Here is a 17924-nt window from a genome sequence, read left to right as displayed (position 1 = left end):
CTTGATCCAGCGGGCCTGTTTATAGGATGGCCTCCAAGCTGATGGTGGATGGAAGGTTGCCTTGTGGGGAACTTCACTGAACTTCACTACCTTCCTGATTGACTGTCACTTTTTGTCTTTCCTTCCAAGTTGTAATAGCTCAGTTTTTACTCTGCCAGAGCCTCTGGCCGTGTAGGTAAATGGTAATTGCTCTGCTTGGGGTGGGAAGAGAAAAAAAAAATGCCCTTAACAAATCCTAGTGACAACTGTGCCAGAAACAGGGGATGGAAATCCACTCCCTGTTTCCAACGGGAGCCATTTGGATATTGTATCTGTAAGCTAAGCCCCTAAGTTTTTCAAATTCCCCAAACCTCAGAGGCCTTTGCTGGCACAAGGAAGATGCAGGTTGTGCTGACTAAACATAAAGAGACTTCATTTATTCTGTCAGTCAGGATGGATTTCTAATAATCCACCTTAAGTTGGTTAGCATGGATTTCTAATCAAGACCCAGATGGATGGAGCCAAGCACAAACTTACAGAGGTAAAGGAAAAAGGAAAATAACATAATGATACTGTAAATATAGCTTAGAAACTGGGGTCATCACTTCATGAAGGGTTACAATATACATACACACCTCGGGGCTGCAGTTTGGGTTTCTGTTATATACTTTGATGAAATGATTCCTGAGGTTTTTATTTGAAAAAATCAAATGGAAACGAACACCTTTTTGGAAGGTATTAAAAAACAGCCGAGCTGATGTTGAGGTCAGCTGGGGGAGTCTTACCAGCATTTTCAGCAGTATTTCTCCCTTGAAAAAAGGAGGCTGCCGGACACCAAAACTGTGGGCGCAGGCATCCAGACTGAAAAGATGCGGCGCACGCATCCAGACTGAAAAGATCAGGTGTCGCTAAGGGAGGAGGAAGAGGCTAAGCCACGGGCTGTCCTTAAGGAGAAGCAGCCATCCCGGGGAAGGTGCCCTGTGACACTTCAGTCACTGGTTCTGGGTCATGACACTGTCCCCAACCCAACCTCCCCTTACCTGGCCAGCCCTTGTCACCCAACTCTGGCTCTCTCAGTGTGTCTTCTCCTAACTTTCTTCTGTTTGGAACAAAACCAGGGCTCCATGCCACCCCACCTTTACTGTATGTATAGCTTCCATCTGGTCTGATTTCGTTCCCCTGACTTCGGTGAACATTGATTGCAGTTTGTTGGCTCTGGTATTGCCATAAAACCCCATCTGGATGACCAGGTTTCCAGTCTGGCACACGAGATGTTTTCTTACCAGAGTATCTTGTTTTCACTCTTGTCCGTTCAGCCTGTGTGCTGTAAAAGCCTTCTCCTCCTCAGATCTGCCTCTCAGCCTTGGTCCTAGTAAAATTTGACTGATCTTTCCGCCAAGGAAGTGATCTATAAAAAGGCAGCTAAATAAGGGAATCTTCAGAAATGACTTTTTTGTACTCACATGGTGCTTGTGCAGCCTGCCCTCGGGGCCCGAGCACAGCTGAGAGGAGCAGACTAGTTCATCTCCGTCATATTCTTGGGAGGCAGCCGGGAGCAGGTGCTGCTTTTCATGTGATCCCGGGGTGGGGACTGGGACAGCAAGGCTGAGGGATCTCTCAAGGTCACACAGTGAGGCGGTGGGGAAGTCTGCATGTTTCTACATTCTCTGTGGGGACCCCTTGCACCCCACATGTGCTGGCAGTGTTGGGCTTGCTTGCAGATAAGTGAGCTGAGCCCACTCGTTTATCCGAAGACTCTACCTGCTGTGTGGCTGATGTGGGCAGTGAGAAACCTCTGTGCCTCCAGTAAAGAGCCACGTCTTAGTCTGTCAGTGCGGAATGCAGATGAGGTGCCACGGCAGGAGGCGGACTTCCTTAAACACACAGAGCTGTGAAGCAATGGCATATGTTAGCCTAAGTCATGCGGATAAAACGGTAAGGATCTGAGCCGGGTGCTGTGCATACACCTGGAGTTCCAGCTACTGGCGAGGCCGAGGCAGGAGCATCCCTTGAGGCCAGTTCAAATCCAGCCTGGGTAACATAGTGAGACCCTGTCTTTAAAAAATAAATAAGTAAAATATATGTTTAAAGTAAGGATCAGTGCTTCCTCAGTGCTGGGAGGCAGGAAGTAGGTGTGCCGCTCTTCACCATGGTACATCGCCTGTGCCATGGCGAGGAGCAGCGCCTGGTGCTGCCTCACAGGCATTCACCTTTCACTGTACCCGGGAGCAGGGTGGGGCGAGCCCCACACACGGCCTGCAGAAGTCGGCGCCCTGCCCTCCAGGAGGCTGCAGTCATTTAGTCACAGACCCTCCAGGGGCTGCGCCCAGCCCTCCAGGGAACTGGGATATGCCACCTGTGTCTGCATGTTTGCCAGATGGTTCTGTAAAATGCCACGTTAAGGCAATCGACAAATCACAGTGGCCGTTCTGTCCAGGGACAGGATGTCCCTGACCCATCCACCAGAGGAGGGCTTCCTTTCCTCTCTCTGCTGAATAGCAAGCAGGCAAGCTGCCGCTGCTGGAAGACAGAGCTGTGTGCCAGAGCCTGTAAGGATACATCCAGTGGCAGGAGGGCCCTGTCTGGTCATTGTAATCACAAGAGACCAGATCTGTGGAAGTGGCCACAGAGGAAGGGGCGGACACGGGAGGCAGCGTCCCAGGGTTCACAGAGACAGAGCGGGAACTTCCCCCACCGTCCTGGGCCATGGACAGCCACTGTGCAGGTCACTCGGATGGGGAAACTCCTGGTGGGAGACTTGAAACATCTACCAGCAAGGGAGGCTCAGAAGCTGAGAAAAGAAAGAAGGCCAAGCACATCAAGATGGGGGCGGGTTAAGAAGAGGAGAGGCAGGAAGTGAAGACAAGTGGTTTGAGAACCTTCGCTGTGCAAGCAGCAGAACTATCAAGGAGCTTTTTAAAGAAGGCACAGCTTGGCGCAGTGGCACATGCCTATAGTCCCGCTATTTGGGAGACTAAGGCAGGAGGATTGCTCCAGCCTGGGCAGCACAGTGAGACCCTACCTCTTCCGAAAAGGAGGAGGAGGAGTCACCAGAGCAGGCTCATGTGCTGCTAAGAATAATCCAATACAAGGAGAGAAATTTTTCAGGGTCCAAGAGTAACCTTACAGGATGCGAATCTGATGGTTACCCTGTAATCGTTTTCTGTCGTTGTGTAACAAATCATCATAAACGTGGCTTAAAACAGCACCCGTTATTAGCTCACAGATTCCGTGCGTCAGCAGTCTGGACGCAGCATGACTGGCTTCTCCACCTGGCGTCTTGCAGGGCTGCAAGTGAAGTGTCATGTGGGGCTGTGCTCTCTCCAGAGGCTCTGGAGAGGCCTCTGCTCCCGCTGCTGCTGATTGGGGTGGAATTCAGGTCCCTGGGGCTGCAGGGCTGGGGTCCCATTTTCTCACTGGCTCTTGGCCTGGGGACTGTCAGCTCCTAGAGCCCTCACACTCCTTTGGCGTGGCCCCTCCATCTGCAAAGCCAGCAGCGAGAACCTCCCTCGGACAAATCCCTCCCATGCTCCAACTCTCTTTCCAGGAAGAGCCCGACCCTTTTAGCGGCTCACCTAATTAGGTCAGGTCCACTCAGAAAAAAACCTCCTTATCTTAAGGTTAGCTGGGGGACCTTAATTACATCTGGAAAATTCCTTCACAGCAGCAACTAGCTTAGGGTTTGATGAAATAACTAGGGGACGTGTGTGTACACTAGAAGGCAGATATCTTGGGGCCATTTTAGTATTCTGCCTATGGTACCCAATTACTGACAACCTCCCGTGGCCCTGAGTGTGTCCAAGCTCCTTGGTCAGTTGTGTGATCTCGCCTGGGCTGTTTTCCACGCTCACCCCCTACCCATGCCTCCGCCTACCCACACCCGCCTACCTACACTGCCGCGGGACTGCTCTTCCTCCTCTGCACCTCTGGGGCTTCACTTTTGCAGCTGCTTTTACACTGGCCCCACCCAACCGCATTCCCCAAACATTCACATCAGCGTGACTTCAACCTATCTGTAAAATGGATCCGGATGGTCCCTCCCTCCACCTCCCAGCAGAAATGACACCGTCTCCCACTTCTTTTTTGGTTCCAATGCACCATGAATTTCCTTCTCTCATAGAACACTTCATTGCTCATTTCTTAGTGTGCCTGGTTCTACCCCCAACTCCCTCCTTGCCTCTCAGTCCCCCCACAGAGAGTCCTTTTAGGGCCAGGAGTCATGGCTTACTCAGCCAAGTATATGACTCCAACTCTGATGTCTTCAGCTGTTCCCTCTAAATGGTCCCTAACTTATCTCAACCTCACGCCCACTAGACATCTCCACCCAAATATGCTAGAGCCTCAAAACAGCACATCCAAAACAATTCTGTTTCTTCCTGCCCTTTGAATAATTCCTATTTATGTTAAAAATCCCCTTCTCCTAATGATCCAGGATTATAACTTGTAAGTCTCCCCTCCCTACCTCTCGTCAGCAGGTCATATTTCCTTAAAATCCCTTCCATTCCTTTCCATTGCACTGACCCTCAGAACTCCAGAGTAGTGTCCTGATGGGCCATTCTGCAGTTCGATTCTGCCGCCAGAATAGCTTAAAACATACTTCGGATTAGGGTGCTCTGCATAAACACCTTCAGTGCCTTGGCACTCAAGGTTGTCCGTAGGTCCCTAACTTAACTTCGTAGCCCATATTTCAAATGTTTCCCCATGCTTGATCTGTAGTCCAGCCCCTCTGGACAATTCATCTTTTCCAAGAGCACACCCTTTGCTTTCTCCCTGATTCTCCCTCATCGTTTCCAATCAGAATGCTCACCTTCCTGAAGCTTCCTTCAGTCACCTCCACCATGTATCTTCTTTCTATACTTTTTTGAGACAGGGTCTCACTCTGTCATCCAGGCTGGAGTATAGTGGCACAATCACAGCTCTCTGTAGCCTCAACCTACCCAGGCTCAAGCGGTCCTCCCACCTCAGCCTCCCAGGTAGCTGGGACTACAGGCGCACACCACCACGCCTGGCTAATTTTTGTATTTTTAGTAGAGACAGGATTTCACCATGTTGAAATTTCACCATGTTGAGACCAGGCTGGTCTCAAACTCCTAGGCTCAAGTGATCTACCCACCTCAGCCTCGCAGAGTGCTGGGATTACAGGCGTGAGCCACTGTGCCTGGCCCTAACCACTCTACCCGTCAGTGGCCCACAGAGCCCTTGACTGTTAGCAGTGCCTTAGAAAAAGCCAGCAAGACTCCTCAAAGTTCAAATCCATGTCCGAGTTCAAAACCATCCACCCAACTGTAGAAAACTTCCAGACTTGCAGGAACCAACATTTGTCCATGAATGGAAAAAGGATGACACTAGTTGACCCCTATTTCAGCAACTGTGGATGAATACTGTTTTTGAACCACACAAAAAGTGGGATAAAATGAAAAGGGAACTGGGTGGGGTGCTTTTTAAAAGGGAGCCCCCACTGAACAAACAAGCAGCACAATCTTGACTGGTTCATTAGGAGGTCCGTTATTGTAAAAGGTGCTGTTTTATTTAAACTTGCACTTGCTGATTCTTCATATTTGGTTGATTTATAAAAGCAATCAAGCAATGGAAGTTGTGCTTAGAATTCCATAAAAGCACGTGGGTCTGCAGGATATTAATGGAATACAAAGGCTCCATTAGCATGCAGATAAACTGCTGAGCCCCAGAGCCAAGTGCCTAGAAGCACAGAGGGTGAAGACTGAGGCTCACTCAAGGGACTGAGAGGGTTGTTGCTTGAGTAATTGAGATTTAGTTTACTTTTCTGTCATCCCCCCAACATCCCGAAAGCTCAAAGAGAAGTAGGCCTCGCCTGGGACCTCATAAAGGGAGAGTGGTGGAGGTCTCTGGAACACACAGCAGCCACTGGCAAGGCCTGTGAAAACTCCAGGTGGATTTCCTGGACAAGAAACATGTTCGTAGCAAAGTCTGGGCAAAAAAAATTTAGACTGCTGTTGTCCTTGTGCTGCTCCTCCTGGCAAAACACAGCCACAGACATACCTGCGGAACCTCATTATCTGGGGACACTTGAGACTTAGCTCTGCAGGGCTGGCTGTTAAGCGGAGGTCTTGTTTATCTTGCACTCTGCTGTATTCCCTTTATGAATCGCAGGCTCCTTCAGCAAGATGCGTAAGGGCACAGGCTCTGCAGACAGAATCCCAGGTGGGAGTCCCAGTTCTGCAAGTGACTGGCTGGGGGCAGGTCTCTTAACTAACCTTAAGTTCCTCATCTGTAGGCCAGGTGCAGTGGCTCACGCCTGTAATCCTAGTACTTTGGGAGGCCGAGGCAGGTGGATCACCTGAAATCAGGAATTCAAGACCGGCCTGGCCAACATGGTGAAACCCCGTCTCTTCTAAAAATATGAAAATTAGCTGGGCGTGGTGGCAGGCGCCTATAATCCCAGCTACTCGGGAGGCTGAGGCAGGAGAATCACTTGAACCGTGGGGGCTGGAGGTTGCGGTGAGCCCAAGATCGCACCACTGCACTCCAGACAGTGCGAAAGAGCAAGACTCCATCTCAAAAAAAAAAAAAAAAAAAAAAGTTCCTCACCCTTAAAAATGAGAATCATGATAGTACTGACTTCAAACGTTATGTGGGAATTAAATGACTATCCTTATAAAGGACTTAGAGACAGCTGTTATCTGCTGCCTGGATTTTCTAAAAAATAAGTAAACATTGTGGTGATTACCATGAAGGAAAGGGGATGATGTGATACAGTCACTGTGGAGATTTTTTTTTTCCAATAAAGTAACTGTAGTTTGCAATGAATAATATGAAGGAAATGGCGAGGTGTGGGGATGTCATAGCTCTGGGACATGAGTTTAGATGGGTGGTCAGGCTGCACCTCTCTGGGAGGTGACACTGAAGCTGAGATGAGGAGGAGAGAGGCAGAAGCACATCCGGAAGAGGCCCTGGCTGTGCAGGGGTGTGCTGAGGACCTACAGGATTCCAGCAGGGCAAGGGTGATTCCAGCAGCCCAAAGGGCCAGCAAGCAGCGCTCAGGTCAAGCAGGGCCTTAGGTCCAGGCAAGACCACAGGGTTTATTGTAAGTGTAGGTGAAAGGCACTGAAGGGCAGTAACATGATCAGATCTGTCATGTGAAATGTTACCCAGCATGCTGTGTGAAAACCGGGGCAGAGGGATGCAGGGGCGGAGACAGAGAACCCGGTTAGCAGGCTGTCGTGGTTGTCCAGGTGAGAAGTGATGACCACTTGGCTGGGTGTAGTGACAAATGACAGGATGAGACTTGGTAGATAGGGTTTGTTGTTGAACAGATGTGGCAAATGAGGGGAGGAGGAGTTAAGCCTGACTCCAAGTAACTTAAACCGCCTTTGCAAGAATTTTATCAGTGAGAAAACTCTTGACAGGGAGATCTGAGCCCAATGAGTAACCAGGTGAATGGTGGTGCCATTAGCCTCCGCAGGAGAGAGAGTGGCTGTTAGAGGTCATTTGGGAAGTAATCCTCTGGACATGTGAAATCACAGATGCCAGTTAAGAGGCCACCAATAGATAAGTCCAGAGATCCAAGAAAAGGCCTGAAGATAACTGGAAGTTTTTAGGAAAAGGGAATGGAGGGTGTCCATTAGAGAAAAGGGTAAGATAAAATACAGGCCAGGTCCAAGTCCTAAACAATACCCAGTATTTTGGAGTAGAGTATAGAAAGGGAGCAGCCAATGAAGCAGAATGAAATCCAGGCTCTGGAGGCCTTGTGCAAGCCATGAGCAAAGAGGCGGTCAGCCCTGCAGGTGATGCAGGCAGGTAAGAAAAGGACAGAAGGGACCGGACCACTGGATGCAGCAACGTGGAGATCACTGGTGAGCTCAGTGATCCACGTCAGTGGAGATAGAGCCTGACGGGTTAAAAGTAAGTGGAAGGTGAGGACAAGAGAAATCATGTATGCAGACAATTCTCTTAGTGACTAATTCCATGTAATCAGCAATTACTAAGAAATTCCAGGCCTTGTGGCTGCATGGCTGTGACTCCCTGCGGTTTGGTCTGATTACAGCTCCTCTGACAGGTTTCCTGGCCGGCTGCGAAGCCACTCACAGCCTCATTGGGACTGGGCTCTTGCCCGATGACTCCTGCAACTCCTCATTTGGACTCTAATCACAGAGTACCGCTGCTGGCCTTTTTATTTTAAGGAGAATACAACCTCCTTACTGATTGCTCACAAAGCTGTACTGCCAGGTTACCCAGGTACACCAGCAAGCACCACTTCCGAGGCTTGCTTGCTCTGCCCAGCTTACTGGCAAGCCACCTTGGTTTTCGTGTTACCTTTAAATTCCCACCACGAGTCTGCCTCTTAATTCCCTGTGTATATTCCACTACCTTGAAACGTATCCTATTATGTTTCAATTAAAAATCCACCAGGTGGGGTTACTCGGGCCTGTAATCTCAGCATTTTGGGAGGGCAAGGTGGGAGGACCACTAGAGCCCAGTTGTTTGCAACCAGCCTGGGCAACATAGTAAGACCCTGTCTCTACAAAAAAAAAAAAAAAAAGTTTTAAAAATTAGCCCAGCATGGTGGCGCACACCTGTAGTCCCAGCCACTCAGGAGGCTGAGGTGAGGGGATTGCTTGAGCCCGGGAGGTCAAGGCTGCAGTGCACTGTGATTTGTGCCACTGCACTCCAGCCTGGATGACAGATCAAGAACCTGTCTCTTAAAAATAAATAAAAATAAAAAGTCCCACCCTGGCTTTGTCATTAGATTCATATAACCTTTTGTGACCAGGAATAAGAAGCCCAAAAACTGAAGTGGGAAGACATGGAATTGAAATCCATGTGTGTACTGAGGGACTTGGGTTGTCACAGTCATTACAATCCACCATTGTTTTTGCTTGATGGTATGGGGTATATTTGTGAGTGCTGATACTACTGAAAATTTTTATTTCCAGTAGGAATGGATTATGCATTTCTGGCCATTCCAGGAAACATTGTATGAATACATTACTATTGAAGATGCATATGGAATGTGTAGTGTTTAATTTTTGCTTTCTCATCTGTGAAGCCAAGAGCGAGCTGCTTTTGGCCTATCTCATGTACCTAAACCATGTAAAATCTTTACTAAAGGCCAAGCAAATTTAAATTAGAAGTAGAAAGGAACAAGAATGCTTGAGGTTTCAATGTGACTTCAATTAGTAAGCTGTGTTTCTTTGCATTTTCCAAGTCATCCTTTGAAACTCTGAGGAAAACTGTAAACTTGATAAAGTGAGTCCCATGCTTGCAATTTTGCACATAAATTCAGAAAGTCAGTTCCAGGAGTAACTGAAGCTCATCCTCAGGTCCAGGTGAGGAACTCTTCTGCCTTACGCCCATCCCTCAAGTTTGCCTGATAACAAGAGTCAGCTGGGGCACTTGTTAAACTGCAATTCTTGGGTCTCAACCCAAACCTACTGAGTCAGAAGCCAGGGAAAATATCTGGTAATATTGTTACTAGAAAATACTACCGATTCAGACCCCAAGAGAGGGTTCTTGGATCTTGTGCAAGAAAGAATTCAGGGCAAGTCCATCAAGTAAAATGAAAGCAAGTTTATTAGGAAAGTAGAGGAATAAAAGAATGGCTACTCCATAGAGCAGCCTCGGGGGCTGCTGGTTGCCCGTTTTTATGGTTATTTTTTGATGATATGCTAAACAAGGGGTGGATTATTCATACCCTTTTTAGACCTTATAGGATAACTTCCTGACGTTGCCGTGGCATTTGTAGACTGTTGTGGCGCTGGTGAGAGTGCAGCAGTGAGGAAGACCAGAGGTTACTCTCTTGACCATCTTGGGTTTGCTGTTTTGGCTGGCTTCTTTACTGCAATGTTTTTATCAGCAAGGTCTTTATGACCTGTATTTCGGGCTGACCTCCTATCTCATCCTGTGACTTAGAATGCCTTCACCACCTGCGAATGCAGCCCAATAGGTCTCAGCCTCATTTTTACCTAGCTCCTATTTAAGATGGAGTCGCTCTGGTTCACATGCCTCTGACAACATTAAACAATTGCTCTAGAGCAGCACTGTCCACTAGTGATGTAATATGAGCCACAAATGCAAGGCATGTATATAATTTTAAATTTTCTAGTAGCCCCATGAAAAAAGTACAGAGACACACATGAAATTAATTTTAATAACACATAACCCAGTATGTCCAAAATATCTCAACATGTAATCGGTATTTTTTAATTTTTTTCAAGACAAAATTTTGCTCTTGTCACCCAGGTTGGAGTGCAATGGTGCGATCTCGGCTCATCACAACCTCCGCCTCCCAGGTTCAAGCGATTCTCCTGCCTCAGTCTCCCAAGTAGCTGGGATTACAGGCATGCACCACCACACCCGGTTAATTTTGTATTTAGTAGAGACGGGGTTTCTCCATGTTCGTCAGGCTGGTCTTGAACTCCTGACATTAGGTGATCTGCCAGCCCCGGCCTCCCAAAGTGCTGGGATTACAGGAGTAAGCCACCGTGCCTGGCCCCTGTAATCAGTATTTTTTAAACTAAACAGATATTTTACATTTTTTGTGTGTTGTCTTCAAATTCCATTGTGCATTTTACACCTACAGCACATCTCAGTTTGGACCAGACACATTTCAAGAGCTCAGCCAGCCACCTGCATGGCTAGTGGCTCCTATGCTGGACACAGGTCTAGAGCAGCTGTTACTTGGCAGTGATTTAGCGTTTCTTTGGGTCCTGATGAGTGATGCTGAAGTCACGGCTCTTATACTGCAGGTGTCTGCCTCATTCAAATGAAAACAGATAAACTAACCCAAATTTTAGCCTTAAGTCTGCAGTTTGGCCTTGTCTTTGCATCTTTAAATAAATGAGCATCAGTTCTTTCCTGGGGTTTCTCCCAGCGGTTCACTCCCATTCCCTTCTAAAGGCCAGGCAGTTCTGAGCTCCCAGCAATGGCTACTCCCCACCCCTGCCACAACCCTAAGCTGGGGTTGGCCTGGGTCTGAGAGAGCCTCTCCTTCCCTTCTGGGGTTCTGTCCTCCTTTGGAGCCTGCCAGATCTGGAAAGCTCCCTCTGGTCCCCTGAGGGCCTGCGTGCTGGGGAAGGAAGCCTTTCGTCTTGTGGAAGGGCTGGGATTTCCACAGTCTCCCTGTTGGCTGAGTGTGGATAGGATTGGGGGAGGCAGGGGATTTGACTGCTCTAGGTAGCATCCCAGAGTTTTTTGTTGTGAATTTCTTACTGAGTTTGTGGTTACATTTTTAACTCTCTCCAGTTTTTTTTTTCCTTTTACACTATTAATCAACATTAGAATGAAAGATAAAGGGTTCTAAATGGTAATAAAATATAGGGCAAAAAACCCTTCCCTGCTCTTTTTAGCTGGAGGGAAGCAGGAGTCCCTGGCTTCCCTCTGCTGGAGGAGGGCTGCTGGGAAGGCTGAGGAGGTGCTGCGGGGGCGGGTGGGGAGGAAGGGAGCTCCCCTCCTGCAACACCATCCTCACTGCCGGTAGGAAATGCTGCCACTCTCCAATGCCGGGAGGAAATGCAGCCAGATCTGAGATGTCCTGGAGGCTGCCGGGGCCCAGGAGAAACACACGCTCCTTCCGGCTTAGCCTCTCGGGTAGGAGGACTTACTGAAAAATGAGTTCTGGGCTGACGGCTGGTTGCTAGACTTTCGTTAAAGATCCTGCCTCTTCCATCCTTTCTCCCAAAAGCAGGCCTGGATTTTATGTTGTAATTCCTTTCTTCATTGATCAGTTTGGAGACCTTGACTTACCTTTGTCGTAGCTAAAGGCAGAAATGTACAAGATTAGATATATGAAGAGCCAGGAAAGGAGAACCAGGGTCTGAACCATTTGGGCACCAGAAAGGAGCCTTCTCACCTGAGGTCATATTCCCATGCCGTTCTTATACGACTCTAACTCGCACTTTACACAAAACATACAAAACTGTAAAAATATCTGGCGACGCAAAAGTGAGTGAAGTAGAAAATGAAAGCCTCCCGTCAACCCCCTTCATGAGTTAAACATTGTTGAGTTTGTGTTTCACCTTCTAGTCTCTTACTACAGTGTCAGATATTCACACTCAGCTTTTCAGTTTTTACAAAAATGGCATCTTTACAACTCACCCTTTTTGCTTAATGTATCAGATATCCTTCCAAGGCAATGCATGACCATCTGGTTTTGAGATGGTCTCACTCTGTCGCCCAGGCTGGAGTGTAGTGGCAGGATCATGGCTCCCTGCAGTCTTGACCTTCTGGGCTCAAGCGATCCTTCCACCTTAGCCTCCTGAGTAGCTTGGACTACAGGCATGACCCACCATATCTGGCTAGTTTTATATTTTTTGTAGAGATGGGGTTTCACCATGTTGCCCAGGCTGGTCTTGAATTTCTGAGCTCAAGTAATCGACACTTCTCAGCCTCCCAAAGTGCTGAGATTACAAGCATGAGTCACTGCCCCCGGCCCTCCATCTGCATTTTAAAAATATTTTTCAAGCAGAGCATTTCAGTAGCATGGGTAGGCTGTGATTAACCAGTTCCCTGGTTGTCTCCCTTTATTAGGCATTATTGTAATCAGTGCCTCAGTGAATCCAACTATAAGTGATGTATCTTTAGGAACTGTGCTCCTGATAATCACTGTAAAATCAATTCCTAGAAGTCAAGTTGCTTAGTCAAGGGGCATGTTCATTTATTATTTTGCTAGATCCTACCCAATTGTCTTATAAATTAATCATGCAAATTTACATTCTACATACAGTGAGTCCTTTTTAGAGGAATTCCTTCCCTAAATCCTGGTTTCTTAATATGTCCCAAAGAATCAAATACATTACCTTCAGTGAGTTGTTCTAAAGCTGTTTTAACAGTCACTAGAAGCTGTCACCCAGGCATGATGCTCAGCGCTGGGAGTTCATTGGGGAACCAAACCAAGTAAGGTCCTTGCCACTCTGGAACCAGACAACGACCACGGGGGAGCCTGATGGCTCCAGCACATAATACACTGACATAGTGCTGAGTGTGATATTAAGTGGAGGAACATTGTGCATGTGATAGAGGGATCTTGGAATCACAGTCGTCAGGAAGGCAGTGATTAGTGTTTCCCTGCTGGGTCTCGTGGGAATTAGAGGAAGGCAATGAGCTGACTGGACACTGGAAACCTCCCTGAACTGACTCTAAGTCAATTAGCTTGGGTTACCTTACCAAGTAGAGAGTCCATAGAACTTGACGCTGCTTTGCCTATGGAGGGCAGGTAAGTCAAAAATGCAAATGTAATTTCATGGGAAATAAGGACCCTTACAATGAGAAGAGTATCGTATCTATTCCTTCTACTAATTTTTGTTTTTGGCAAGGTGTGATCATATTGGTCTCAATGAGTGGGGACCTGTTGAAGGTAGGTTGCTGAATCTGAGTGGTTCAGGAGATACTTAGGACACCTGAAAAAGAAAGGGATGGAGACTGAGATGGGGGTTTGTAGTCAGGCTGCAGTCATTGCTGAGGATCTGGTATGCCAGCAGTAGAAAGGAACTTCTAGATTAGCTAAAAGACTAGAAACAGAAATTCCTGTCTTGTTTGACACCTGAAGATCTTTAAAAAGCCCCTGCCATTGAAGAAATGGGTTAAATCTGCATTTGAGAAGGAATTCATTCAGGTGACAGCAGCGCTGCTGGGCCCTTTAGTATCTTTTCTCTCCCTTGCTTTTAGGCTTTGCAAACTAAACCTTCCTCTTCCTGTCACCACTTCCCAGGTAGTGGGCAACTCCAGCATCATCTCAAACTATTCCTGGCATATTTTGTCTCTCCTTGATACAGAGAAAAGAAATTGAAGGCCAGAGTTCAAGAGCTGGTGAGTGCCTTGGAGAGACTCACCAAGAGCAGTGAAATCCGACATCAGCAATCCGCAGAGTTCGTGAATGATCTAAAGCGAGCCAACAGGTAAAAATCTCCCTATACCCAGCCCCCACCGCCCTCCACCGGTGGAACTTGGACTGACACCCCGCATGTAGACAGCACCAGGGATGGACATTTCCCTAACTCTTGAGAACTAACTCTAGAGAGTGGGTGAGTCCCTACCTGGTGCTCTAAGAACCTGGTCTTCCTTAGAGCGACATCTCCCAAGATGTTCATGGAAACTAAGAAATGCTCAGTAACAACATCCTCTGGCCAAATGTAGCATACTGTGGTATGTGCCTCCTGATATTATGTATCTTTTTTTTTTTTTTTTTTTTTTGAGACTGAGTCTGGCTCTGTCGCCCAGGCTGGAGTGCGGTGGCCGGATCTCAGCTCACTGCAAGCTCCGCCTCCCGGGTTCACGCCATTCTGCCTCAGCCTCCCGAGTAGCTGGGACCACAGGCGCCCGCCGCTTCGCCCAGCTAGTTTTTTGTATTTTTTAGTAGAGACGGGGTTTCACCTTGTTAGCCAGGATGGTCTCGATCTCCTGACCTCGTGATCCACCCGTCTCGGCCTCCCAAAGTGCTGGGATTACAGGCTTGAGCCACCGCGCCCGGCCGATATTATGTATCTTAAGGGTTCTGAGAAGTCATAGAATAAAAAATCTGTTTAAGCAGTATTTTCCAAACAAAATTGGCTATGGAATTTATTTGAGCAACACAATCTCCACTGGAATACTTTAGGAAATACTGCTCTAAGACTGGGCTCAGGACTCTTCTCTATAAAAAACGGAGGACCTCGGCCGGGCGCGGTGGCTCAAGCCTGTAATCCCAGCACTTTAGGAGGCCGAGACGGGCGGATCACGAGGTCAGGAGATCGAGACCATCCTGGCTGACACGGTGAAACCCCGTCTCTACTAAAAAATACAAAAACTTAGCCGGGCGAGGTGGCGGGCGCCTGTAGTCCCAGCTACTCGGGAGGCTGAGGCAGGAGAATGGTGTAAACCCAGGAGGTGGAGCTTGCAGTGAGCTGAGATCCGGCCACTGCACTCCAGCCTGGGCAACAGAGCGAGACTCCGTCTCCAAAAAAAAAAAAAAAAAAAAGGAGGACCTCAAAGAGCTTTTGTTCCTGTAAGTTGTATTTATTGATACTTCTCATTGTTAGAAACTAAAACCAAGATAAATTCTTTAAAGTTTTTATTTCATTTACAAAAAAAAAATGGCATTTTTATGAAAAACTATTTTCCAAGAAATAATTAGAAAGTGGCACTGGTCTTACAATTCTGCAAATCTTTAACGTCTGGCTTAATAGAAGACAGCTGGGTTCTGACGGTTGCTTCTGCAGTCAATGTTCTGTGGATGTCTATTGAGAACACCTGGCATCATCCAGCTCTGTAGTTGGAAATAAAAGCTCAAGACCTCACAGACCTCCTGAATGGGTTTTACAAGTCCCTGGGGTGAGTCCTCAAACTGCCTGGGAGAACAGCTATAAGGGTAATGACTGTACATGGACTGGACTTACCTGGGCTCAGTGTATACCCTCACCCACCAGGCTCTGGTGGGGGCAGTTCAAAAGCCTAATGTTTGGCTTTGCAGCATTGGCTTATGGCCTAAGTTAATACTCTGAGTCCCACCAGCCCAAAGCACAAAGGGAAGCTGGAACAAGAACAATCTCTCTGCTCTCATCCCAGGTATGGTCACTGATTGCAGTGCCTCAGGAATACACTCCTGTAAGGGTATATGTTGCAAGCAACCATGGAGGAACAAATAGGCCCACTATTGGTATTCATCCATTTTGGACTTGGCCAAATTGGATTGTTGGTTTGACTCTTAGAACCCCTTCTAATATGTGAGAGTGACCAGCATCTAGCAATCCAGCTGGTTTCATCAGGGTTAAGCCAGTAGGTGACTGGCCATTGAGTGTTGACATCCTGATGCTGTCCCTCCTCTCACCACTAGATTTCAGATTCTCACCGAAGAGGCTGAGTGATCTATGAATCTTCATACTAATTTCCCTTCATTCCCACCTAGCAACCTGGTGGCTGCCTATGAGAAAGCAAAGAAGAAGCATCAAAACAAACTGAAGAAGTTAGAGTCGCAGATGATGGCCATGGTGGAGAGACATGAGACCCAAGTGAGGATGCTCAAGCAAAGAATAGCTCTGCTGGAGGAGGAGAACTCCAGGCCACACACCAATGAAACTTCGCTTTAATCAGCCCTCACGCACCCGACTTCTGCCGTGGGAAGTAAACTGCAGCAGGCCACTGAGGACAGAAGGGCCCATGTACTTGTTGGGAGGAGGAGGAAAGGCAAGGCTGGCAGGTAGGTTGGCACTTGGACAATGGAGTGCCCCAACTCAGCCCTTGGGGTGGACTGACCATGGTGACACAGTGGACTGTATCCAGAGGTGCCCACTCTTGCCTCCCTGGCCCACAACAGCATGTCAACACATGTTCTGTGCCTGCTCAGCAGAACCTTGTTTCTGCTTTCAGCATTCACTCTCTCTTTCCTCTTCTGGTCTGGCGGCTGTGCATCAGTGGGATCCTAGGCATTTGTTTCTGTAAGATTTTCCATTCTATCCTCTTTTTGGTAGATGGTGGGCTCTTCTAGGATCTCCAGTTTCTCCTCTTTCCTCCTGCTTCATGGGAAAACAGACGTGTGTGTGCCTCCAGCATTTAAAAGGACTGCTGATTTGTTTACTGCAGCAAGGCTTTGGTTTTCAAGTCCCAGGTCTCAACTTTAAGATAGAGGCGGTCATAAGAGGTGTTCTCTGGGAGTTACAGGTCATGGGAAGAGGGTAGACAGGTGTTACAGTCCCAGATACACTAAAGTTACAGACCACCACCAGGACTGTGCCTGAACAATTTTGTATTAAGAGAATAAACACTTCCTTCAACCTTCATTTTGGAGGCAGGGCCAAGGAAGGGAGCATTCTCTTGATTCTGGGATTTCTCCCTCTCAGTGGAGCCTTATTAATATCCAAGACTTCGAGTTGAGAATCTTTTTGATACCTATAGTGGAACTAAAATTTTATCAGGGGTTTCTTCAAGAGCAGAGAAACATTAGCACTTCCTGCCCCAGGGCCCTACATAATTGCTGTTCTGCTGAATCAGATCTCTTCCACATGGGTACATTTGTAGCTCTGGACCTGTCTCTACCTAAGGACAAGACATTGAGATACTGAACATTTTGCAAAACTGATCACGCCTACTTAAGAGTGTGCTTAACCCCCAGTTCAAGACTTAGCTCCTGTTGTCATGATGGGGACAGGGTGAAGGAATGGTTGTTAAGGCTTCTTTTCTGCCCCCAGATACATGGTGATGGTTAGCATATGGTGCTTAAAAGGTTAAAGTTCAAGCAAAGCGCTCACAGGGCTAGGCAGGACCAAAGTACCTGAATTCTTTCAGGAAGGTCTTCCATCTTAAAACAAATTCATTATTCTTTTTCAGTTTTACCCCATCTCTGTTCTACACTGATACACTTGAAGGACCATTTACTGTTTTTTTTCTGTAGCACCAGAGAATCCATCCAAAGTTCCCTATGAAAAACATGTTCCAATGCCACAGCTGACTACAAATTAAACTTGATGAGGTTTCTGCAGTAGAGTCTGTGTCCATGAGCTATGGGTGGGTCTATTTTCAGAGCATGATACAAATTCCACAGCCTTCTGTTCAATGGAGGATACTCCAGCCACCAATTCAGAGGGTAGACAGTTCTATCCGAAAAGCAACCACTGAGAGGCCAGCAGTGGGGCTGCCCATCTCCAAAACAAAACAAAAAATCAACTGGTTTCAGTCTAGAAGGACCGGCTTTGGGGTGCTTTGATCACTATGAAAATGCCCACTGGTTTCTATCCATCATACGGTCAAAGTTAGTTCCTGTGTTTTTTTTTTTTTTTTTTTTTGAGATGGAGTTTCACTCTTGTTACCCAGGCTGGAGTGCAATGGCGTGATCTTGGCTCACTGCAACCTCTGCCTCCCGGGTTCAAGCGATTCTCCTGCGTCAGCCTCCTGAGTAGCTGTAATTACAGGTGCCCACCACCACACCCAGCTAATTTTTGGTATTTTTAACAGACCATTTCACCATGTTGGTGAGGCTGGTCTCGAACTCCTAACCGCCG

General features: G+C 47.5%; 1 protein-coding gene across 2 annotated transcripts in view; it reads left to right on the top strand.

The window, feature by feature from the left end:
* Window positions 1-17404, top strand: part of MCC (MCC regulator of WNT signaling pathway) — a 465432-nt gene extending 448028 nt beyond the window's left edge. For both annotated transcript variants that reach the window (XM_017959782.3, XM_003899999.5), the window contains 2 exons: window positions 13728-13850; window positions 15836-17404. In XM_017959782.3, the coding sequence (XP_017815271.1) occupies window positions 13728-13850; window positions 15836-16016 (304 nt within the window). In that variant the 3' untranslated portion in view covers window positions 16017-17404. The remainder of the gene's footprint in view (window positions 1-13727; window positions 13851-15835) is intronic.
* The last annotated feature ends 520 nt before the right edge of the window (window positions 17405-17924 follow it).

This window comes from Papio anubis, chromosome 5 (genome assembly GCF_008728515.1).
Source record: "Papio anubis isolate 15944 chromosome 5, Panubis1.0, whole genome shotgun sequence".
In the NCBI taxonomy this organism is placed as follows: domain Eukaryota; kingdom Metazoa; phylum Chordata; class Mammalia; order Primates; family Cercopithecidae; genus Papio; species Papio anubis.
Note: the sequence above shows the minus strand (reverse complement) of the source record. Positions and strands in the feature narration are given on the sequence as shown.